Genomic DNA, 25,998 nt, shown 5'->3' on the forward strand with positions numbered 1-25,998 from the left:
AATGGAGGACATGCCCTGGGAAAGGAGCTCTTAGTCCTGCTCAGAATGGAGGACGTTTTGGGCATTGCTCCTGGATAGGAGGGTGAAATGGAGGACATGCCCTGGGAAAGGAGCTCTTAGTCCTGCTCAGAATGGAGGACGTTTTGGGCATTGCTCCTGGATAGGAGGGTGAAATGGAGGACATGCCCTGGGAAAGGAGCTCTTGGTGAGGTCCAAAATCATCCTCATTATCATCATTATTAAGCTTTATTCATAGAGCACTGTAAATTTACACAGTGCTTTACATACAATCAGTTAAAAATAAAAAACAAGCGTGCCTGTGGCATACATTCTATAAAAACGATATAACATAATGTACAGTACATTAATCCATATTAACATTAAATAATCAAATATAACAGGTCACAAATAAAAGAATAAACCTACAATAACAGTCAAGTGGAGGACTCTTTGGAATTCCTCCTGGACAGAAGGTGGAAATGGAGGACAGGCCTGGCCAGAGAAGTGGCCAGAGATGTCCTCCTAACCCCCGCAAAGGAGAACAAGGAGCCACAAAATGTAGGGCATTCCAGAAAAAAATGGAGGACCTTAACAACATAAAAGGGGAAGACACTCTTGGAAATTTAAACTTATGCTTCTTAGTCATGCTCAAATTAAACAAACAAAGAAACAAGTCAGTGCCATTTGGATAGAAAGCTGAAATGTAGGCAGCATGACCAGAAGTCCTCCTTTTTTCCCTAGGACCTGTCCCACATTTCAGCTATCTGTCCAGGAGGACTTCCAAAATGTCCTCCATTTTGAGCAGGACTAAGAAGCATGTCTAGAAGTGGATTTTAAAAAAAATCTTTTATTTGGAAATGTTCTCCAGTTTCCTTGAATGTCCTCAATTTTGTGGTGCCCTCTCCTCCTTTATGGTTGAAGACACATCTAGTCACGCTTAATGTAGGACATGTCTTGGAAAGGGAGGACTTCTGGTCACCTTGTGTGTGAGAGATTGTGTGTGTCTGTGTGAGTGAGTGAGAGACACAGAGAGAGATGTGTGTAGTAAGTAGTGTCATGGCACATAAGGCTGTTGTTCTACAGTGCATCCATCTGCACTACAGAATTGCTGTATGATTCCACTTCAAGTGCCCTGGTTCTGACCTATGGTTGTTGTTAGCTGCCTTTGAGTCAACCTGACTCATGTGGGTGAGGCATCTCCAAGACCCCCTGTCCTCCACTGTTTTGCTCAGGTCCTGCAAATTCATACTGATGACCTCTAACTTGAAGTCTTCCTCTCTTCCTTCTTCCTTCCACCTTTCCTAGCATTATTGTCTCTTCTAATTCTCATGATGTGGCCAAAGTATAACAGCCTCAGTTTGATCATCTTGGTTTCCAGGGATATTTCAGGCTTGATTTGTTTTAGGGCCCATTTGTTTGTCTTTTTGGCTGTCCATGGTATCCTCAGCGATCTTCTCCATCTTGTTGTGTTCTTTCATGTTGTGTCTGATTTATGGCAACCCTATCATAGAGTTTTCTTGGCAAGATGTGTTGCAAGGAGGTTTGCCATTGCTTTTCCCTGAGGGTGAGAGAGTGTGACTTGTGCAAGGCCACCCAGCAGATTTCATGGCTGAGCAGAGAATCAAAACCTTTTTGACTGAGAGAGTGGGACTGTTTCCGTTATGCATCCAAATAAAGAATGTGAGAATGACTAGAAAGCTGACTATTTCTTAAAAAGTTCCCAGAATCTTTTACAGTGGGCCCTCCTTATACACGGATTTTTTATACACTGATTCAAGCATACACAGTTTGAAAATGTTCAAAAAAGTATAAATTTCAAATATCAAACGTTGATTTTCCATTTTTTATAAGGGATACCATTTTGCTGTGTCATTATATTTAATGGGACTTGAGCATACATGGATTTTGTTATACACAGGAGATCTTGGAACCAAACCCCAGCGTTTAAGAAGGGTCCACTGTACATTGCTTCTTCATAGCACAATATAGCAGGTCAGAAATAAAAAATAAACCTACAATAACAATATTATCATCATCATCATTGTCATCATCATCAGCTTATATCTCACCTTTCTCCCAATATAGGGACTCAAGGAGGCGTGCTACAAATTTAAAACAGTACAGTACAGCATTAAAATGTATAAGTGTAATTTAAAAAGAAAACAATTAAAACAGTTTTAAGTTAAAACAATTATGCATTAAAATTTAAAATGTATTAAAAATTTTAAACCTCAAAATCTGAATTACACTGCATTTAAACCCTTCTCAGTCTAAAAAATCCTGATGGCACAAAAATATTTTTATCTACCGCCAATAGAATAGCAGGGATGGAGCCATCCTGGCCTGTCCCAAAGCTTGGGAGCAGCTGAGGCATGTACACCATGGCCAGGTCTGACATCTTCAGGAACAGACACAGTTGGCACACTACCTTTAACTGTATAAACTGCTCCTGGTCACTGCTGAAACCTGGCCCTCCAGGTTCAGTGCTGAATCCAGAAGTACTCCCAAGCTACGAACCTTGAGTTTTCAGGGGGAGGGTAACCCCATCTAACACAGACTGAATCCCTATACCTGGATCTGTCTTTCGACTGACCAGGAACACCTCTGTGAGCACCTCTGTCTTATCTGAATTAAGCTTCAATTTTCCCCCCTCTTCCAGTCCATCACAGCTGCCAGGCACTGGTTTAGGACAGGAACAGCTTGTTGGAATTAGGTGGAAAGGAGTGATAGAGCTGGGTATCATCAGTATAAAGGTGACACCTTACTCCAAAACTCCAGACAACATCTCCCAGCAGTTTCAGGTAGATGTTAAAATAATAGGGGGCAAAACTGGACCCTGAGGGACCACACAGGCCAATGGCCAAGGAGTCAAACACAAATCCCCCAACACTACCATCTGGGAGTGCCCTTTCAAGAAGGAACGGAGCCACTGTAGAACCATACCTCTAAACCCCATCCCAGAGAGGCAACTTAGATACCGCAGCTGATGGCATTGAAAGCTGCTGAGAGGCCCTAACTGAGGCTGTTATAGTAGAACCAACAGGGTCACACTCCCCTTGTCCAGTTCCCTTCATTGGTCATCCACCAAAGTGACCAAGGCACTTTCTGTCCCATTACCAGGCCTGAAACCAGACTGACATGGATCTAGATATTTTGTTTCATCAAAGAACCCCTGGAGTTGAGAAGCCACCACAAGCTCCATTACCTTGACCAAAAATGGAAGGTTGGAGACTGGCCTGTGGTTATCTAGTATGGTAGGATCTAGGGAAGGTTTTGTCAAAAGAGGTCTTACCACAGCCTCCTTCAGGCACGTTGGGACCCTGCCTTGTTGTAAAGAGGCATTAATTACTCCCCTTACCCACTCCACAAGTTCTCCTCTGGCCTGTTTAATTAGCCAAGAAGCGCAAGGGTAGTATATATGTGGTGGCTCTCGCCTCTCCAAGGATTCTATGCACATTCTCAGGCTGCACAAACTGAAAAGTATCCATTAGTACGGGACAAGTAGGAGCCAAGGTTACATCTACCAGAACTGTATCAACTCTGGTATTTGAATCAGAGCAAATCCTAGTGATTTGCAAAATGGTGGGCAAATTCTTCACAGGGAGTTGTTGAGTGCCTTACATTCTCCTCTGGACCAGATTGCAACAGATCCCTGACCACTCGAAACAGCTCTGCTGAATGGTTATATGCAGCTGCAATAGTTTTAGCCAGAAAGGCCTTTTTTTTTTGCTGCCTGATTGCTCCACCATATGTTTTCAGGTAGATATTAGTCTGTTTTCAGTCGGATTCACTCTGGCCTGTTACAGACAGGCCAAAATAAAGCTGCTTCGAGTCACTTTGGAGGTATGCTATTTCAATGATGCATGCGTCCTATGAGTCCAAAAGCCGCACCAAAGGCACACTCCAGTTCTAAGGACTGGAGTGCAGCTTTGGTGCAGCTTTTGGACTCTTGGGACACATGCGTCATTGAAATACCATTCCTCCAAAGTGACTCGAAGCAGCTTTATTTTGGCCTGTCTGTAACAGGCCTCTGAGTTTTCTGCCACTGTTGCTCTAGTCTCTGTCATGTTCATTTCATTTCTGCCAACTCTTTAGAAAATCAAGGGGCTGGTTTAGCGCCACTCTGAGATGGGATGCTTAGTAGCAATTATGTCTACTGCCCCATCCTTTCTTCTTTCCAGGGATCACCTGCCAAGGCAGCAGGAAACTCCGCAAGAACCATTAGGAATCCATCTGGATCTATAAGCCTCCTGGGGCAGACCATCTTAATGGGTTCCCCACCCCTGAAGAGGTTCTGTGCCCCAGCAAGTCTAAACCTGGCCAGGAAGTGATCTGTTCATGACAACAAAACAGTAGAAAGTTCCTCCATTCCCAGATCACCATCAAACCCCCCCCCTCCAAATACTGACCACAAGGTCATGCCCAGTAGCGTAAGCGGGGCTAGATACCAGTTGGGACAGACCCATGAAGTCCTGAGTCACTCCCGGCAGGATAGCCTCGACATGGATTTTGAAATCCTCCAGCAGTATAAGCCGTGGAGACTCCAACACTACCCTCAAGACAACCCTGGCTAGCTCAGGGAGAAAGCCTGGGGTGGGTGGTTCACCAATAGAATCCTTAATCTGTTACAGCTACCCACTCAAACCATGCAGACTGAGGGATAGGATGCCTGATCAGGAGGATATTATCCCGATCGACTACTGCCACTCTACCTCTCCAACTCCCAGGTCTTGCCTGCTGTTGCACAGGGACTTCTGGTGAGCAAAGCTGGGAGAGATTGATCACCACCACCACCCCAGCCTCCACCAACCAGGTCTCTGTAACACAGGCAAGCTCTCAGCATGTTCATCCAGGATCAAGTCCTGAATGGCATCTTTCTTGCCATTTGCCAACCTGGCATTAAGCCACAGCATTTGCAACCCAAAGGGGTTGCTGCCATGGCTATCCAGATTACTTGGGATGGAAGACAGAGGGTAACTAACTCTGTATCATAAACTACCCCCCAGGATGATGCAACTGTTTCCTATTTCTGCATCTCCTGCTACCCTGTATAACTTGAATGAGTGCCTGTTCCCTGAAGAACTTACTGCTCCTTTTTGTTGGCAGTGCATCTCTGCTCCCTGCAAAATAATCTGTTATTCAAACTAACCAAACAGTACCTTTAAGCAAGTGAACTTCTCTTTCCTGCAAGCAGTAGTAAGACAAGGCCTCATTTCTGTACCACCCCTTTCTATAGAACCCCTACAGTAGTCCCACTTATATTCCCCAGTCCAGGGACCTAACCCACTCCACCTGTGAAACCTGCTGCAAACTGCTGACTGGGCTTCAGTCTTGTGCATAAGCTTGATGACTGTCATACTTACACATGGTGTAAATTAAGGATGAAATTTGTGCAGTCCTCCAAATGGTTTTTATTATTTACAGTCAGCCCTCTGTATTCACAGACTCAACCATCTATGGTTTAAAACAACAACAACAACATAGAAATTCCAAAAAGCAAACCTTTATTTTGCCATTTGATATAAGGGATACAATTTTACTATGCTATTGTATTTAATGGGACGTACACATCCACAAATATTGGCATCCACGGGGGGTCCTGGAACCAAACCCAGTGGATACCAAGGGCCAACTCCACCTTTCTCCTGATTTAGGGACTCAAGATAGTTCACAGCAAATTTACAAATTTTGACTTTGGACTGCAGTTCCCAGTAGCCTAGTAACATCTGGATGACTGCATTATATCCATTCCTAATATAAAAGCATCAGGAGAACATAGTCTCCTAGCCCATAGTCTGGGGCAGCTAAAAAGGCCAATGCAATTTGATTGCATCAATAGAGGTATAGTGTCTTGATCAAGGGAAGTAATAGTGCCACTCTGTTCTGCTTTGGTCAGGCCTCAAGGATGTTGAGAAACTGGAGCGTGTCCAAAGGAGGGCGACTAAAATAAGAGTGGAAATTATGCCCTATGAGGAACGATTTAGGCAGCTGCGGATGTTTAGCCTGGAGAAGAGAAGGTTAAGAGGTGATATGATAGCTCTGTTTAAATATTTGAAGGGATGTCATATTGAGGAGAGAGCAAGCTTGTTTTCTGCTGCTCCAGAGAACAGGATATGGAACAATGGATGCAAACTGCAGGAAAAGACATTCCAGCTCAGCATTAGAAGGAACTTCCTGACAGTAAGGGCTGTTGGACAGTGGAACACACTTTGTCAGAGAGTAGTGGAGTTTTCTTACTCGGAGGTCTTTAAACAGAGGCTGGATGGCCATCTGTTGGGGATGCTTTGACTGAGATTTCCTGCATGGCAGGGGGTTGGACTGGATGGCCCATGTGGTCACTTCCAACTCTTATAATTCTAGTCAGTCGCAACTTTATATTATGAACACAGCTGTGAAAATGAGGAAAAATCAGTCAGTGTCCTCCAGATTCCATTTTGAAATTGAGCGTGCATAATATTGTGAGGGTTGTTTTTTTTAAAAAAAAAAACCCTAAACTTCATTGTATTTAAATTTATAGGTAATTCTGTGCACATTTTTCTAAATGTGTAGGCTTCTTGAACATTCTTGAAATGGATGCATTTTTTCCCTAATGACGGTAGGGTGTTACTGAACATGTTAGTTTTTTTTTAAAATCATTTCTTATATTTAATAATAATAATAAACTGTTTATTTATAGCCCGCTTTTCCTTAATAGATCAAAGCAGGTTACACAGAAGTACAGTGATGTACGATTTTACAAACAGTATCATATAAAAACCCGAACAATACAATAATACAATTAAAAACAAGATAAAAATTAAAATTAAAATTTTATTTTTTAACACATCAGATTGCAAGCTTGCTAATGCATAGATTCCCATTTGCAAGAACAAGGCTTCATTGGGTTCTGGGAAGTGTGAATTGGATAGACTCTGGTCAAAAACAAACTGAGAGCCTATACATACTGGCCATAAAGGCTGGCCTGGGGGGCGGAGTTGGTGCGCGGTGTCCATTTGACGCATGCCCTAACTTCGCCCCCAGGGTGGCCTCGTGCCATACTCTGCTCCACATGGCATGGGGCATCACAGCACTCCACTAGTGCTGCATCCACATGACGCAACGCCAGAGGAGCGCCTTAAAGCCGCGGCTATCACACCCTTTCCAGGGTACAAAAAGGACTCACTTTTTGCAGCTCTTTTTTGCGCCCTGGAAAGGCCAGATTGGGGTTGCAGCATGCGGTTGCCATGGCCCTGATCTGGCACACCTGAGGCGGGTGCAAACCACCCCTTAGGGGCAGTCTGCACAGCCCCTCAAACAAATGGGTCCCCCATTGGAATTAACAATGTCGAATATTCAGAATAGTCAGATCCTCATACATTGAAAATGACTTGAAGGCGCATATAACAACATACTCAGATTTCTGGATAGGTAATTCCCTTTCATTTTGCTTAATGTTGTGATACACTATCTGGTGGGAAATAAATTTAATCAGATAATCAATTGGGCTTTTTTCCTTTTTTGTGTTATGAATATCTCCTGAGTTTATATAGGGTTGTTGGGAAGACAGTATGTTCATTTTTGTTGTCTTTAAGAAATAATTATAAGACTGATTTTAAATGTTTTCAGTTAGTCCTTATGATTCCAACATGCTGGTAATAAATTGATTTAAACTAGTTTCAACAAAAATTCCAGTTTGTTCAGAGTTGTTGTTTTTTCTTTACCTGCAGTTATCCCTTGTATCAACATGGAAATCCTCAACTAAGGGTTTTCCGGACAGATTACTTTTTAACCTTGGTGAGGCCTGGTGTTCCACAACCAGAAGACACTGTGCAATTCCGCATTCCCATGGAGTAAGTACATAAAGGGAAGGGATTTTCATTTGTTTGTTCAAATTCTTCAACAAGTGATCCTCTGCATTCCCAGAGTGTCACAATCCATATGCAAGTACACTGTACTGGGACAACTGTAGGACGAGGAAATATTTTTGTTTGCTAATACTTCCACAGCCCACCCCTCAGATCTCAGATGACTGGCTCCTTTTGGCTGTATGATAAAGTAGGTTGGGGAGACTATTCTGAAATATGTAGTCTGTTAAACCATACAGAAGATTTTCTAAAATTATGGAGAGAAGCACATTTTCCCAGTATAATTCAATTGTGGCTCAAACTGCTTAAGAAATTCTCTTTATTTTGGATAGCAAATATTTTGCAAAAGCTTGTGACTTGTTTGCTCCATTAATAAATAAGTTACACAGTTATTTTTGGGAGAGCAGTGTGATGAAGGACCTAAAAGTCAAAAAGTTGCCTGCTGTTACAGTAAATAATGAGCAAATTCTCTCAAAAAGCAAACTGATAAAACTATCCTGGAAATAGGATTGGGGTGTTATTGCATACTTCATTAGTCTGGTTTTCTGACCTAGGTTCAGAATAGTTTTGTCAGGTCTTGCAGTAAGCCATGTTGTTTTCAGAAGAAGGGATGCTGAGTGGTTATATTTTTTCCATATGCGGCAAGGGATGAATGGGAGCTCTGACAAACTGAACAGAGGATGGAAGCTGCCTTTTAACCCATAGGCTGCTTCAACACTGCAGAGTTGAAAACTACTGTATGTATACTCATGTTTAAGTCTAGAAATTTTAGTCAAATAATTGACCACAAAAATGTGAGTCAACGTATCCACAGGTCAATGTAAGTACTGTATTTTAACACACACACACACACACACACACATACACATACACACGAGAACCATCCTCTGGTGAAAGGAAAAAGTGTAATCTGTCCTGAAAGCACTCACCCCCCTTCTATTCTCTCATCCATCCAGCCGTTTGTGTGAACACAAATAGTTATGCCTGCTGGAATTTTGTAGGTCCCTTGGCATTGTTTTTCTTTGCTTCATCCTTTAGATCTTTTGTTACATGTCCCTAAATTTTACCCTCGACTTATCCACGGGTCATATCAGAATCCATAATTTTGGCCCCAAAACCTGCCCTCGACTTATACATGAGATTGACTTATAGTTGACTTATAGTTCATCATACACTGAAAACCACGCCAGAAGAAGTAGCGCCGCATGTCGGAAAGAGTAATGTCGCATATGCCCATGGTGTGCACACCACACACTGCCACAGGCAGAAGCCCCATTTTTTTTAATGGGGCTTGAGCATATGCGGAATTTCCCTTATGCAGTAAGAAGGTGTCCAGAACAGATCCCCTGCGTAAGCGAAGGGACCACTGTATATGGTAAGATTGGCCAGAGAAGGTTGGGGAATGGGAATGGTGGAGTAGAACCAGGAGCATGATGACACCCTCCAGTGTCATTGCATCTCCAGGATTTTCTCGCTGGCGGTATGTCTGGGTCCTGATGTACCTGCCTCCATTCCTCATGTAGGAAGAGAGTGAAAGCCAGGAATCAAATCCCCTCTGTGTTTTATTATCCATTGGAGGTAGCAGGGATTCCTTTCAAGCACATCTCCTGAGGTCATCCTCCTGATGAGGAAACAGGGCTTGTCCAGAGACCTCCATGGGCTTGATTGGGAGCTTGTGGAGGCCAAATTACAGTCACTCCTCCATTTTCGTGGGGGATGCATTCTGGACCCTCCCCCAATGAAAACAAAGCCACCAATATTCATGCTCCATTGGCTTGAATCACAGTGCATGCCCCATTTTGCCCCCCTCCTTTTGCTGCCCCCAAACGAGCAAGTGACGCAGACTCCGAAGTCTGTGAAAACGGAGGGAGGGGGGTGACTGTAGTAGCTCCCAGGAAGAGTGTCGCTGCAAAGAGGGAAATGGGATGACTTCATCATTCAGAGGGTCAGCTCTCTCTCTTCTTCTGTAAACAACATTTGAGCCAGTCACAATTATGGGTTGGAAAGGAATTGCCTTCTGGTCGCACCCAGATGACAGAGGACATTTTGTGAGTTTGGTGTGTATGGGTGTATCTATTTATTGCAGCCTGCTAAATGCTGCCTTGAGGACCATTCAATTGTGAGAAGGCTATCAGTCTTCTATGATGGTGACACATAATGAACATTAACATTTTTATAAATAAAGTATTTGTGTCCTAAAAGGGTGGGATGCCATTTATCGTAAGAAATAAAATGAAGAGCATTAAATAAAAAAAGCAAGATTAGCTTGGATTCTAGAAAGCTGAGGGGGGGGGGAACCCTCTGGTATCTCAGTGCAAATATTTTGATGAACACCAAAGTGTAGGTTCTGTACATTTATGGTTTCTGTCTGCTGGAGAGCTGCATGAATTTCTCTTAGCCATCAAAAAGACAAGTTTGAAAGTTTTTTCTCAAACTTATCAAACATAAGGTGCTATTCTTTTGAGTTCTACAGTGAGATTCTAGCCATGTTTCCTTGGAAGTAAGCCACTGATTTCAGTAGGGCATACTTCAAAGCAAATGTGTTTATGGTCAGCCTTAGATGAAATAACAAGTTATATGGACTTTTGTTCTGCAGGTCACAAGCCTGTTTTTGGAAGTGCCAATAACTGCTAGCCAACAAGGACAGTTTGCTTAAAGTAAACATGATCAGTGCTATTTTAATCAGTGTGATGCTTTTGCCCATGGCTATTCTAAAATGTGGCTAAGGTTTGTTCTGAAGTCATGTTCTAGCAGATGTCCTGGACTTGCCACAAGAACTGCGGCTTGAATTCTTGTATCATGTTGTGATTGGAATAGTTCCTCTGGGACCTCAGTTGTTGTACTGTTGATGTTCTTTGATGTCTACCCTGCGTTTCCACAGGAGCATTCAAGGTGGCATACAAGAAGTCAAGCAGCCTTATGAAAAATCAGCAGAACAGCTTCACAATAACAAAAAGGAAAGACACAAACAAGTTATTGCCTAAAACAGACAAACAATAGATGAAAACAACAGGAAGAGCCGTAAAATCCTGGTTAATACCTAAATTCTAAAAAGGCCAACTAAAGACAAATTGCCTTTAGAGCCTGTCTAAAAGCAGACAATGATAGAGCTAGACTTAACCACAACCAACAATACCTTCTCATAGTTGCTTGGCCATCATACAAGGAATGATGGAGAAAGTACCCCTCTCTCCAAAAATGGAATTAAGTTTTCTAGCAGGCTGCTGTGGCAGGGGAGGAAGCCATTTCTTGAAATATTCTGGATGTAGGCAGTTTAGGATACAAAGCCTTTAGGGCTGAAGGGCGGGGTATAAATGCCATAAATAAGTAAGTAAATAAATAAAGCCATCACCTAGAAGCCATCAACAGAAGTTGCTGCGAGATGGCTCAGCTGTATCACTGCAGCATGGTCAGATTGAATGACTTCAATTTGAATCATAGCCATGGCATTCTGAATCAGTTGAAGCACTTGGCTCCAGTTCACAGACCTGTTGTTTCAGAGGGAGTACAGCCTCAGTTCCTCTTAGGTGCCCTTCTATCAGCAGGCAGACACATTTTAGTAAGGAAACTTTTGCAGGATGGTTATCTAAGGGAAAGGGCTTTAAACAGTGTATTGTAATATTTTTATTTGTTGCCTGTTTAATGAGCATATTTGAAATTATTCTTAATTTTTGTTTGGTTTATTTGTATTTGGCAATAACTCTTTGAATACTTTTACTTATATGTGTTTTTAATCCATTTCTGTTTAATTTTGATTTAATTTAATTTAAATGTAATAATATATACTTTGTTTAATTTAATAATACATACTTTGCACCCCAGTGTGGCATCCCAGTGGTGCGGGGAGAAGCAAGATAGAAATAATAATGAAAGTAGTAACAGGGTAAATAATTTCACCTGAATCACAGAAACGTTGTTTTGTTTGGCTTAGCCATGTTAGTCTAGATTAGTATGCAAAGAGATATTGTAGCAAAGGGGTATTATAGGACCTTATGAGACTAATTGAGAGAAAGAAAGACATTGGTAACATAAACCTTTGTAGGTTTAAGTCTACTTTTTCAGATGAGAAGTGTCCAGGAACAGACCTTTATAAGCAAGCTATGTGAATAGCAACAGAAATGCAAAACTAGCAGAACTTGTATCCATATATCCCACACAAGGATAGATGACAAGCTATCAGAAACATCATTCCAGATGGGACTTTAGTAGGCCTAGCTGCAAAGGTCTGCCACTTAGTTCTCACACACAACTACTTCACCTTTGGCAATAATATATACAGTGGATCCTTGTTATACGCTGGGGTTTGGTTCCAAGATCTCCCATGTATAACAAAATCCATATATGCTCAAGTCCCATTATATACAATGACATAGCAAAATGGTGTCCCTTATAAAAAATGGAAAATCAAGGTAAATTTATACTTTTTTGGAACATTTTCAAACCGTGTATGCTTAAATCCATGTATAAAAAATCAGTGTATAAGAAGGGCCGACTGTACCAAGTTAACAATATTGTCATGGATGCACACATAGCACCACAATATGTCAACATCTTCATGGCTGACCAAGAGCAACTCTTCCTTAACTCCTGTACCCAGAAACCTTTCCTCTAGCTGAGGTACACTGATGACATCTTCATAATTTGGATGTATGGAGAGGATGCACTCAAGACATTCCACCAGAATTTCAACAACTTCCACTCTACCATCAACCACCGCCTGGAACTATCAATAGATAGTATGGTTTAGGGAAGTGTTCTCAGGGAATTTGTGATTGTCATCTGGCTGTCTGATAACATTTGATGCGATTTGCTGTTATATCTGATGTTTTTAAATTTGTCTTTTCTTTCCTACATTGTAATTTTATCTATTCCTCTATCTAATTGTTATTACTTTTAGAGTGTATGCCTTGGGCAGGATTTTATATATTCCTTAATTTTACTGATTTTGTACAGCGCTGTGTATAATTACAGTGCTTTAGAAATAAAGTTTAATAATAATAATAATAATAATAATAATAATAATAGAACATGTTTACTTTCTGGACACCACAGGTACAGATACAGATACACAACAGACATTTAAGCACCACACTATAACGCAAGTCCATTGACTATTAAACTTACTTACATGTCTCCATTTTCCACCTGAACACACTACTAGATCCATAATTTACAACCAAACTGATACAATTGCATCTGCTCAGACCCACAAAACAGGGATGCTAAACTCATGGAATTATAACAAGTATTCCTCATGCTACAATATTCACCATATGAAGTAAAAAACAAACAAAACAAAATAACAAATAAACAAGACAAGACTTGTACCCAGAATTAGGTTATTACAGAACAGATTGAAGACAGAAAATGACAGAACCCCACCATTGATCACATACAGCTCCCAAATGAGACTACTCAGGTATATCATCAATGAATTACAACCTATTCTGGACAATAATGCTGCCCTCTCAATGGCTCTTGGTGGCAGGTCTTTACTTGCCTACAGACTGCCTCCCAATCTGAAACAGTTACCCACAGGAGGAGATACAACACATGGGGAGACTGGTAGCACATCTTTCCACAAACAGAGATGCCACTTCTGCCACACATCTACTCAGGAAATGTCATCAGAGGACCTAATTACATCACCCACAAGCTTTCCCTTGCTTGTCCTGCAATATATATGCCATCCTGTGTCAATACTGACCTTCAGTTTTCTATATTGGGCAAAAAGACTGGTTCCAGAGGACAAATGGATAAGAATCGGGTATTAGGAATATGAACACAGAAAAATCAGTTGCTGAACACTTCAGTCTTTCTAGGCATTCCATCTTGACCAACAGTCCTTGACCAAAAAAAAGCACCCAAACTACAAAGGAGGATTGGAAAGAGAAAAGGCAGAATTAGAATATATCTACAATCTCCAATCCATCAACAATGGACTGTACAGGGATAATAGTTCCGTGTCACACTATACATATCATAACACTAGTTAATTTTCCAATCCTCATAAGGGCTCTCTTCTTCAATTCATCACATCTCCTTTCTGGTTTCCAGCCAGGATCACATCACATTTGAGCAACACTTACCAGCAGTCATATGGTCTTCCACTCACCTTAGCTGTAGGCAACAATCTTCTTCCTGCCTTTGTCCCCAGTGACTATTGCTAGAACTGAACTTGTCCCCCTATCACCATATCCACTACCTTTGCACTTTGTAATGTAGTTGCATTGCATAGCCTGCTCATAACTATTCACATAGCCTGCTTTATAAAGTTCTGCTTCTGAACACTTCACTCCATGCATCTGAGCAAGCAGACTGAAGTTTACAAAATCTTATGCTACCAGCTTCTTTCTGTTTCTCAGTCCCTTTGCTACATTACCCCTTTGCTTATTTTGTATGGATTAAGTCTGAGCTTTATATACTTTCACCTGTATTAGGAGAACAATCCACCAAGCTCCAGCAATACATTTCTTCAAAAATGTATTTATATGGTTCAATTTATATGGTTCATTACATAGCTACAACCCATCTAAAATTAAAATGTATGCAGTCTTTCTTTTTTTAATTGTCAGTTTTCTATTGACACAGGATGACAAGAGTGGAACTGAAGGACTACCTTGAAAGTATATACAATGTCCCTGTGGCTGCTGTAAGAACCAGGATACAGCATGGTGAGTCTTCAGTCTCCATGTGGAATAATATCTACATTTTTCTTTTCCAAAAACAGGCAAACAAGCCTTTTTTTCAGGTGATATTTCCTCCTTTCAGATTTCTACATTAGGAGAGGCAATTGATTGCTAGGAATTAGTGGATTCTGTACAAAAGATAGAGAAAGAAATTATGCTTTTCGGGTTGACCAGTTTCTGTGTAGATTGAGTTTTATTGTTACATCTGCATCCTCTTCCCTACCAGATGATCAAATTTGGGATTACTATGGTTGATGTTTCTATAATTAGTTTTTATAAAAAATGCTGTATTCTGCATCAATCATGACTGAATCTAAAAATTTAGGAAGGTGGCTTTAATACATGTTAAGTAATATTAGAGGTATATTCATAAGGAAGCAGTGCAGATTAGATATAGGAACATTAATTTAAAAAAAGCCACTGAAGAAAATGGGAATCTTCAGTTTTTTATGGGTTGAAAGAAGATAAGTAAGATGGTAGAGAAATGAAAGGAAGAGAAATTTGTATAAGCAATCTTCGGGGAATAAATGATAAATAGTTAAATGGTATATATGTGTATACTGGAATTCTCAGCATATAAAGTTAATCCTTCCACTAACTACTATACATACTTGTGTACAAGTCAACCACATGTATAACTCGAGGGAAAGTTTCAGGGTCAAAATCATGGATTTTGATATGACCCGTGGATAAGTTGAGGGTAAAGTTTAGGGGGCTATAACAAAGGATGGAAAGGGGGAAATGCCACTTCCATCCCTCCTCCTTCTCTGGGCCTCTCCCTACCACCTATCACCTATTCCCAGGTGCTGGAGGACAGGTTTCAATATCAGATTGAGAAGGGAAGCAAGTGGAGTTAAAAGGGGTATTTCTTTGATGGGAAGAGAAGTCTTGCAAATTGGATTGGGAAACAAAGGAATTGGTGTTTGATGCGGAGTTTCTTCCATGGAAAGAGAAGCCTTGCCAATCGGACTGGAGAGGGAAGGAAGTTGTGTTCAATGGGGAGTTTTTTCCATGGGAAAAGAAGCCTTGCACATTGAACTGGGGAGGGAAGCAAGTGGTGTTAAATGTGGTAGTTGCTTTACAGTCTTTAAGTAAAGTCCAGTGAAGATGACTAGAACTTGGACAAAAGGATATGCTTTGGTACAGTTAACATAAACAAATTTACACTGAAACATAGAGATTGAATAAAAAATTATATCAAACAACTAAACAAAAATAAAGTCTTACACATAGTTAACATAAAAATCAACAGTCAAGTTTATGCTACAGAATCTTATAGCACCTTTGAGATTGTTATGCTATAACCATTGCCAGTACCAACAGAAGTGAATGGGACTTGAGCAAAATAAAAATAAAGCACTTAACATTGCATCTGCTGCAGTTCTGCCATAGAAGTTTCTAGTCAATGTTTTCTGTGTTCATCCCCATGGCAATTCCATGAGTTCAGTCATGGCCAACTATAAACATGCATTTGATTTCTTAACTTATGTTCTCTTGCGGAATCTGGAGCAACCAAGTACTCTTTTCTTTCAAGGCAGAGGAAGTGAGGTGGGGGAAAACATAGATGTAAGAACTGAAAAATTATAATGAAGAGTGTATGGAAATTTAGCTGAAACTGTTCCACATGTTCTGTGTTTTGTAAGTATTATGAATATGTATGTTAGTCATTCTCACTAGTTTCTTAGAGGCATGCTGCAGAATTCACACAAAACTAAACCTACAATGCCATTTTGTGATGCTGCCACCTGAAGAGTTGTGAACTGTGCAGCTAGATTTCAGCCACTCATCCTAACTGAAAGACATTTACTAGATCTTTATTAGAAAGAGGGGAACCAACAGTTCATAAGAAGTCAATAGTAGCTTTCCTCTATTTTAACAGGCTCAAACAAGCAGAGAGATCACAAAAACAGACGAATCAAGAAGCCAGATTACAAGGTTGCCTATGTCCAGCTGGTAAGTAATTACATCCTTTTGAAGTGGGAAGAGGAAGGGTGCTGGAGGACATTTACCTAATTAATTCATGCATCCTCTAAAATGTACATATAAATATGCATATGTGCGTGTGTGTTCTTAAATGCCACCAGTATTGGTAGGTCAGTTTTAAAAAGAATTGAATAACATCTGCTTGGCTGCTATGTTTGACAGGCAGGCCTTTGGTCTGAGCTGGTATGGCTGCTCTTATAATCTAATGATGAGATACACCTCTTGAGTTTGTAGCAACCACTTTGATGGGATATGTTGCTGGAGGAGTATGAATGATGAGAACTGGATTATACATATTTGTAAATACTGAAAAGGATCATTTTCCTATGTGTGTCCTGATCCAAGTGTATGAGAGACGAGTCTTTTCTTTCTGCATTTGCTAACCAAAATGACAGGATTCAGTAAGATTGCTCAAGAAAAAGCTTGGGTGAACTGGACTAAAAGACTAAACTAGTTATATTCACTTCTTTCCAAACTTCTACATAAGGTACCTTGGGGTTGTGTAATACTGGAATTTTAAAGCTACCCATGAGATTCTCAGAGTTACTGGATTAGCGCATGATCAAATAAGTTTTGTCAAATACTATCTACAGATTCTCAGACATCTGGGTCTCAAGATAGAAAATTCTATAAATGGAATAATTAATTCCATTTAAGTAAATTCATAGAATTAATTTCCATTGTACAGTTTCCTGGTGAATCTTTAAAGGTGAATTTAACACACACCCCCCTAAAATTTCATTTAATGTATTCCCATCCCCCCCTATCCAATGTTCTTGAGAAGAGAGACTATTTCAGTCCAGAGGACAAGGAGGAGTAAGAAATTGTTTCAAATCTCTTTGTCCACAGGGGTCTGGCCATTGGAGCAATAGGGCCAAGAGATAACAGAGGAGTGGGGATTGGTACTGCCATCTGGAAATCGATTCCTGCCTGCTTCTGTCTTAGTATATTAACACATGGCTCAATGTGAGTTAGTATGGGCTCAAAGTGAGTTATCTGCCTTGGATCCATTTGGGAGAAAGGCATGATATAAGTGCAATTAATTAATATACTAATTCACATTGAGTTCTGCCAGAACTGAGTAGGTTCTGTTTGTCTGTCATGTTATAGGATTCCTGCTCTCTTGGCAAACAATAACACACAAATCTTCAAAGAAAAGAGCTACCAAGTGAAGTCATTTAACCTTACTGATAAATATAGGTAGCTGCACTCTGTATGTCATTTAATTTTTCTGGTATCCCTAGTGGTTAGCAGAAATTTGTAGATGTCACTGACCTTCCCCTAAATTGACCAGAATTGATTTCATAGGGGGAAGTCTTGCAACTGTGGAGTACCTTGGAAGCCTAATGTGACGGAAGGATGAATTTTCCTCTTTCAAATTTGGGAGAATAAATGCTAATATCTGGAAATACCATTAGCATTACAAGTGTTCTTGGGGTTGTTGATGTACATATATCTGACCTGTTTTTACTTTAATTTTACTTTAATTTTTAATGGTTTAACGGTTTCATTTGCCTTTATTTACTTATTTTTTGTTGCCATCCCTTTTCATTTGGTCTGATGCAGAGCAAAGAAGAGATCCTTTCATTTTCTTGCATCCTGTCTGCATCTGATTGTTCCCTAAGACATTACCATTATATTTAAATGAGTCGCTATCATATGAGATAGCTTTTAAACTATTTGTGTGTGTGTGGGTGCTAACATTTTAAAAGTGGAAAAGAACATTTCATATTCAGTTTTAATTGATTTGTCTTAAACTATTCAACATTTCTTGGTTGACCTTGATATTGTTTTAAACCAAGAATATAAAACTTTTTGCCCTCTAGATATTTTGGACTTCAACCCCCATAATCCCTTATCCCATACTCCCATAATCCCTGGTTGTGTAGGGTGGGGCTAATAAGAGGGTCATCTGGAGGGTCAGAGGTTCCTTTCCAGTGTTACACAAATGACTAGCCTTCAGTTGTTTCAAAGCAGTTGTTATTGCTTTGAAGCAATAACCACATTTTTTTAAAAAAAACTACTTCTCATTAGTTTTTAATCAGTTGCTAATCCTTGAAGGTTTCCATTATGTTTTTTTAGCCGAATTCCCTGTAATTTAATATTACATAAAATTAATATTACTTATGAATAAGGTGGGAAGAAAAACATTGCAAGACGCAATTTTAAATTATTCAAGATATTGTGCTCCTTTTTCAAACAGAGGTGGTTACCCTAAATCAGCAGCCTAACCTAGACCTTCTTTACATAGGTGAGCAAGATGTTCTATCCTGAACCCTTGCCTACGCATTTGGTTCACTGCTTACCTATGATACCATGGTATCGTTTTCAGGAAGAATTAGTTCAGATGAAGCAGGCAAGAAAATAATCTTTGGTCATTCAGAATTTCTTGCCTTGCCTTTTATGTGCTTCATCCTCCAATTCACCCTTTGGTTGACGTAAATAAATCCAGGGTTCAAAGAAGTTCATGTTTATTGCAAGTTCCAGGTAATCCTGTAAGAAAACCATCTGTTTGGGATAGTTTTCAATTGGTTGCCTTAAAGGGTCAGTAGGTGGCAGTATTATTCTTCCAAATATTAGTTTTCACTAGCCGGCATTATTATGTATCAGAAAAATATTGTTTTGTCTTGAAAGCACAGTTACATTTCCCTACTCTGGAAATCATCAACTTCTGGTTTCCAGGCCAATTTATGCAATATAATATGCACACATTAATCATTGCATTCAAGAGTTGGAAGATGTAAAGGTTGATGTCTTAGACATCATATAACATACAGCTCTATGGGTGAGAATAGAGTAGACTTTTATGCACAAGAACTGGGTTGTTGTGAAGATTGAAGACTTCACCACCAACCAAACTTGGCAAATGAGATGTTTCAGCACAGGTGGTAATTGTCTTCCATCACAAATGACCTCAAATTAGTGTTTGTGGTCAATATCACCTTCTGTAGTTTCAGGCTGCAAAGGGAGACTGTAGTTTCAGTCTGTTCTTGATATGTCCCCTTATCCCACAAGGAGAAAACATTTTGTTACCTTGGTTATGGTACAGAACTGCTTTCTCTTCATACTCAGAAAGCAAGTACTGAGTTATTTATCAGTATGAAAGGAGCTTCTGTGCCTTTGGAACCTCTGTTGTTCTCTGCCTTGAATTACTTCTTCTTTTCATGGTGTTCATCTGTGAAGTATGTGTTGGTGCATGCTGGTGCAAAATCACTTGAACAGAAGTGGATGGTGTGGTGGCATGTTGGATATTGCTAAGAACTCTGTTACGTTTAGATGGTTCATTTTATTCTGGCCCATAGACCAAGGGGTTTTCAGCTACTCTCTACTCTCACCCATAGAGCTGTATGTTATATCATGTCTAAGACATCAACCCTTACATCTTCCAACTCTTGAATGCAATGATTAGTGTGTAGATATTAATGCTACCTGTATTCTAGTTTGTGCAACCTGCTTAGTCTGGTAGAGAGTCATTGCTTATCAAATTACTGTGTATCTAATGACTTAATTTGTTGGAAAAGCTGACACCTCCCCCCGCCCCCCAGTTAGACCCTGTTTCAGTCATCCTTGAGGTTAGGTAATGATAATAAAGTGCCCTTTATGGCTTAATGGGAATTTCAACTTGTCCAGAGCACAGCAGCTCTCCTCCTAGGAGTTGTGGCTTCCTGGGACCATGTTAGAGCAGAACATGCCCTCTGGGGTACATATTTCCCTCTTACGTAGAATGTCCCTAATACCTTCAATGGTATCAGTGCCAAATACCCATAGAAGTTAACTGAAATGATTTTTTTCTCTCTCAGGATTTTTCAGCCCCTAGCCAAATAGTTGTAAATGTGGCAGACATTAAGATTTGAATCGCAATGCGTTTTTTAAAATCCTTTGGTATGTCAGCAGGCAGGGTCTCTGTATAAATTTTATTCCTTTTTGTACAGTTACTCTTCTGGATATAGCTGAAATGGTCAAGATACATTAGCTACTGAACATGCACAGTAACTATTTTTCATAAAGCTTTCAACACTTGAGAATCTAACCAGAGCAAAATTACTGCGTAGTATTGTGGAGGATTTATAAGGCTTTCAGTTCTAAGAGTTCAATGTAATGTCTTGGCTCTTTCAAAGCCTATTTGGCTAACAGCCAAGATCAGCATTTCTCGGCAAAACAAGAGGTGGAAAGAGCCAACTTGTCTGCACTGGTTTTTATTTATTAAAAGGTTCCAGATATGGATTGACTTCTTCTCATTATTTGATTTTGCCCAGCCTTGAAAAGAAACCTGGGAGCACTTTTCATAGAGGGTTAGAAGGGTATATTGTAAAATGCCACTATCATGTTTGAGCATGCTCTGTGTCCTCATCCTTAAAACAAAACAAAAAAGTTGGAAAAAATGTAAAATTTCATCAAACATCTGCTCAGAATCCCTTTGCCTCCAGGCTCCAGTCTTGTAGTGACAAATGTTGGAAATGTAGAAGAAAGGCACAAGGACTGGCACTTTGGCTCATTCTTGCAGGCCATATCCTTGCCCTTTGAGGACAGAAAGGCTGTGTCTATGATAGACAAGGCCTCCCAGTTCTCTGCTTGGCAGTGAACCCAGCCCCCGTATGTGTAGCAACATCACTCAATGACCACGTTGTACATGCAAGCATAAGGGTGCAGATGGCAACCATGCAAACATTGCTTGATGATGTTCCAGTGTTGCCCTTGGTGTGTGCGCTGAAGTTATTTTTGTTGTTTTAGTAATTTTTTGAAAAGGTTTCTACCCTGTCTGATCCCTTAGAAATAAAGCGAACAACAGCTGCTTTAAGATAAAATAATATACTACCAAAATAACACGAGGCATTAAAAGCCACTTCAGATTTTCCTTAAAACAAAACAAACAAGTAATGTTGTGTATCATCTGGAAAATGCCCAGGCTTGGACTTAAGTGGACTACTAGGAGGAGAGAGTTCAAAAGCTGCAGAACAGTTAGCACAATGCTGCTTGGTCTTTCCTAATGGAGGTGTTTGGGAACAATGTCAAGACATTGCCTTTTTTGTTGATCACAGTGATCGGAGGTGAAGATAGTCCCTAAAACAGGCCATCCCTGACCCATTTAGTTCAGGGATGAGGATTGTGTGGTCCTTCATCTGTTGAACTGCAGCTCCAATAATTCTTTTTGGCAATCTTCCCTTGAGTATGCTAGCTAAGGCTGATAGGAATTGCAAGAAGATAACTTTTTTGCCAGTGTTTCCCACCCTGTACAGTGTCAGAGCTAGAGCTTCAGAAGATGCACCAGCATTGCACACTGAAACCTAGCTCCTTTTAGCAGTAGATAGAAGACAATTTACAGTATTACCCCCATATTTGCGGACACAGTACCCACAATTTCACTTACCCACGACTGCAGAAATACGTTCTCTCTAGGCATTTTCTAGGTCCTCCAGCAGGATTGTAAGGTATGCTTCCAGCCAAAGTTGACCATAGAGACACACTAGAGCATCTAGAAATGCCTAGAGAGGTGTTTTCTCTAGGAATCACTAGGTCCACCAGCACAACTCTATGGTCAGCTTCTGCCAGAAGTCATTCATTTCAGTAGGGTTCGTTATTATCTGCAGTTTCATGTTTCCATGGTGGATCTGGGAATGTATCCTCCATGGTTATGGGGGTCGTACTTTAATTTAATCCATCTCCTGCTGATGCATGAAATTTGATACTACAGCATCCCTATAAACTGATACATTTGAAAGGGGTTCAGGACCAAGAGCTCTTATATGGGCAGACATTAACAAACACAATGGATAGCTTTACCTGCACGTCTGTCAGCCTGTCTTGCACATACTGCAATTCCAAAATAATTACAAGGTGACACTATTTTTGGCAGGAAAAAAACATCCAGTTAGCTTTCAAAGCAAAATTTGATTTGTAGAATGGCAGCAAAAATGTTCATGTTTTCTGAGTTGAATACATTGTTTCTTTCCAAGATCTTTTGGGGTGGGCTAAGACTGTTAAGGTATTTTGAAAGATAAGTTTCAAAATAGACCCAGACGTTATTTTTATAACACATCTTTCTATGCCATGTTATTGTCTGATAGTTTTATTATACTGGATCCTCTACTTGAAGTGAATGGAAAGCTGACCGGGTTGACTTTAATGAGGTTGTCAACACAGCATACAATATGGAAAAATAAAGAGATAATGTCAACTGAATAGAATGCTATCCTTGAATAATAGATTCCTGCTGTTAAATAAAATCTAAAAGGTCAGTCCATGATTGTTTTCCAAATGGGAGACGTTGAGTCTGTGGCAATTTTCTGTGTTGGCATTGACTCTCCTCATTATGGAGACTGATTGCTGTAAAGTTTAATGCTGCATTTCAGGAATTACATGAATTTCACAAATCACTTTGTTTTTCATATCAATATAAAGCTTTAACTAATAACATCCTCCCCCTGGTACTCCCCCCTCCCAATCTGTTGCACAGCAGCCTCTGAGGCACTAAAAAATTATGGACAATGCTTAGCACACATTATCTTTATGTATTTCAGCTATTGCTGGACTTGGCCTAAACCAGTAGTTAGGAACAGATTAAAGGCATAGATTTGAGGATCCCTGAGATCGTTAGGATGGATCTTAATTGATTCATTTCAACTGTGCTTATTATCTTCCCTTTTTATAATTATTTTAAAGAAAAGTTCTTTATAGGCAATTGAAACTTATATGAAAGTGCAGCTGATATATTCCTCACCCACTCCTTTCTTCTGCATACCAGAGTTCCTTTAATTTCTGTTCCTTCCATCTTTTTGGCTAGTATCCCCTTGTTCTGCTGGCATAGTCATACCCTCAGTGGAAGTCAGGGGGGCAAGATAGAAGTACAATAGTTGCAAAACCACCAACAGGGAAGAAGGAAAAAAACTTTAGTGTTCCCATGAGAAGGCTCTTGACTCAGTCACCTATTTCTCCAGTGCATTTTTTGGAGGGATGGTACCTTTTGAGTTGATGGATTCATTGGTGGCAGGCTAGACAGTAGCCCATACCATGACCGAAGTAAATGTCCAAGCTGGCCCTGTCAGAATACCTTCACTCCAGTAAACCTTCCCGAGAAGCCATACCTTGGTGAAAACACATCTTGGTGCCAGCAGCCTTCTGCTGCCACAGCCGCTACTTCTTCCCTGGATGAGTTTAGGCTCATATAAACTGCTCATATAAATAGAAGTGCACCAACCACTGGCCTTTCTTTGCCAGGGTCCATCTCTGTACCTTTTTTGAACCACTAGATTTTTTTTTGGGGGGGGGATGCTGCAATAGGTGTATGATCTGGTTTTTATATCTCCGGCAGACTGCTCCTACATTAGCTAAAAATGGCAAGATTTTGCAGCTGAAACTAAAGCCTTCAGGGGTACCCTGTGACTGTTTTTGGGAATGGAGAACCACCTGGGGGGGATGCATTTTTTCCACCTGTGCACTAGATAATGTTATCTGTGCTGTCCTGTCCACCTCCTTTTAAATGCTGACCTGCAGCTGTCTTCATTGTGTGGAAACGGTCATTGTTTTAGGCTTCCACTCTCTTTCAGCTAGAGTGAGAGGAAAGCACAAGCTGAATAACATTCTGCTGCCACCAAATAACCTTCTGCTAGGTGTGTGCCATTGCCCACACCTGCTGCAGTTGTTGTGCAAATGTATTTTAATGCTTCTCTTTTCTAAGTCTGACCCTTTTGATAGTCAGGGACAGCTTTAATTTGACTGGGTTTATTTGATGACTTGGCATGGGCATGTGCTTCAGCCTTGAACACAATGCTGGAAATTGGCCTGTTTGCCTTTCATCTAGTCTTCTGCAGTTGTTGGGGAATCAGTGTGATGTTGTGTTTAGAGTGTCAGACAATGACTGGCTTATCCCAAATTCAAATCTCTGTTTAGCCATGAAGTTCACTTTGGAGCCAGCTGCAATGACAGTAAGAGTGTTAGGAGAGAATGCAGAGTGCATATTCAGTACCTCATTTCCTTTGCTTTCTGCTGAGTCTCTTGGAGGTTGGCAGTAGTGAGAGACGAGCTGAAACTTCCCACAGCTGTCCAGAGTGTGTTGTAGCTTCTAATGGAACATAAGGTTAAACATTTGTTTTCTGTCTTTAGGCTGGGGGTCGAACCTTTCAGTTTCCAGACTTGTTTCCAGAAACAGAAGAAACCATTGAACCTGGGTCTTTTGAAGACATCCAGAAGAAATTTATGGAAGATGAGAGACAGAGGCAGAAAGATGATCCCAGACAAGGGGGCGTGCCTAGCTGGTTTGGACTTTGATGAAATCAACATGCTGTTTTGCTTTTTAGGTATCTTTTATGGATATTGATTATCACATGCAATATTGGTCATGATCTTGTAATACCATTACAAAATATACCTTTCCCCATCTTCAAAAGCCAGTCAAAATTACCTTATTAGTATCCAGTTTGTGCAGCATAATTCATTGGAGGAGAAATAATAAGAGAATTCGGGATCAGCTATAAAAGGGATAAATCAGGACAATTTTTCTTGTTTTTGGGTCCTGCTGTTTCCGTTTGTGGAAGAAAACATTTCCTGTTGTATCTGTCTAAAGAGGTGTACCATCCAGGTCACTGTTGTCTCTTCCTGTTCTGGATAGATTGATGAAATGCTATTCACATGCAAAAAGTAATCTTCTACAGTTGTGACAGTAAGATCTAGAAAAGTCAGAATATCAGACTACCTCTAAATTGTCAGAGAGGCTAAAGTTGCCACTTTATAGTCTTTGTGGGAATACACTGTGGGGTGTACCATAATGATCATGATACTGGTGTTATGTTAGAGAAATGGGTTGGATAAAATGTGTTTCTTGCAGCCTGCAAGAGATCTCTGAAGCTTCAATACATGTATATCTACCAGTGGAATCTAAACCAATAAAAGACCCTAACACCCCCTATTTTCTTGTCATTTGTGTGTAGATTCTGAAATAATTGCATCAACTGATGTGCAGAGATTCTGAAGTGCTTTTATAAAGTTGTACTTCTTTACCCAAGTTATGGAAATCAGCTATTGCCGATTCAGAGGATTTGAATTTTCTGCCTGGATCCTATCTAGACACATCTTCACCCAGCCAGCCTCCCGCCTTCATAGATAGATAGATAGATAGACAGACAGACAGACAGACCTCATTTCTGTTCCTCCGCTTTCAAGCTCATATGTCAGAAACAGTAGCTCAGATATATTGGTCTGTGGTTGGATATCTCAGAGGTCTGTCCTACTTAACCCAGCCATATATTTCAGTAAACATGCCAGTTTGCTCTCTCCAGCAAAGCCTATGCCACTGTTTAGTATGTGCCAAAACAAAGAAAAACAGACAAGCCAAGGCAATTGTAACTATGGTTATCTTTCCTGTTGTTCAGCTCCAGAGCTGCATTGTATTCAGCCAATGGCTCCATGTAGACTCATCCATTATGGTAGGCCTAAGTCCTATTTGAGCATGATGCCAAACTGATCAGATATTCTCTCTTAAGAGGATA

At 40.3% G+C, this 25,998-nt stretch overlaps 1 protein-coding gene across 1 annotated transcript in view; it reads left to right on the forward strand.

Annotated features, from left to right (window-relative positions):
- The window catches only part of MRPL23 (mitochondrial ribosomal protein L23), a 25,803-nt gene extending 385 nt beyond the window's left edge, over positions 1-25,418 (forward strand). The window contains exons 2-5 of the mRNA XM_042445634.1: positions 7,707-7,829; positions 14,436-14,518; positions 16,413-16,486; positions 24,617-25,418. Of these exons, the coding sequence (XP_042301568.1) occupies positions 7,707-7,829; positions 14,436-14,518; positions 16,413-16,486; positions 24,617-24,781 (445 nt within the window). The 3' untranslated portion in view covers positions 24,782-25,418. The remainder of the gene's footprint in view (positions 1-7,706; positions 7,830-14,435; positions 14,519-16,412; positions 16,487-24,616) is intronic.
- Positions 25,419-25,998: the final 580 nt, after the last annotated feature.

The sequence above is a fragment of the Sceloporus undulatus genome, chromosome 1 (genome assembly GCF_019175285.1).
Source record: "Sceloporus undulatus isolate JIND9_A2432 ecotype Alabama chromosome 1, SceUnd_v1.1, whole genome shotgun sequence".
In the NCBI taxonomy this organism is placed as follows: domain Eukaryota; kingdom Metazoa; phylum Chordata; class Lepidosauria; order Squamata; family Phrynosomatidae; genus Sceloporus; species Sceloporus undulatus.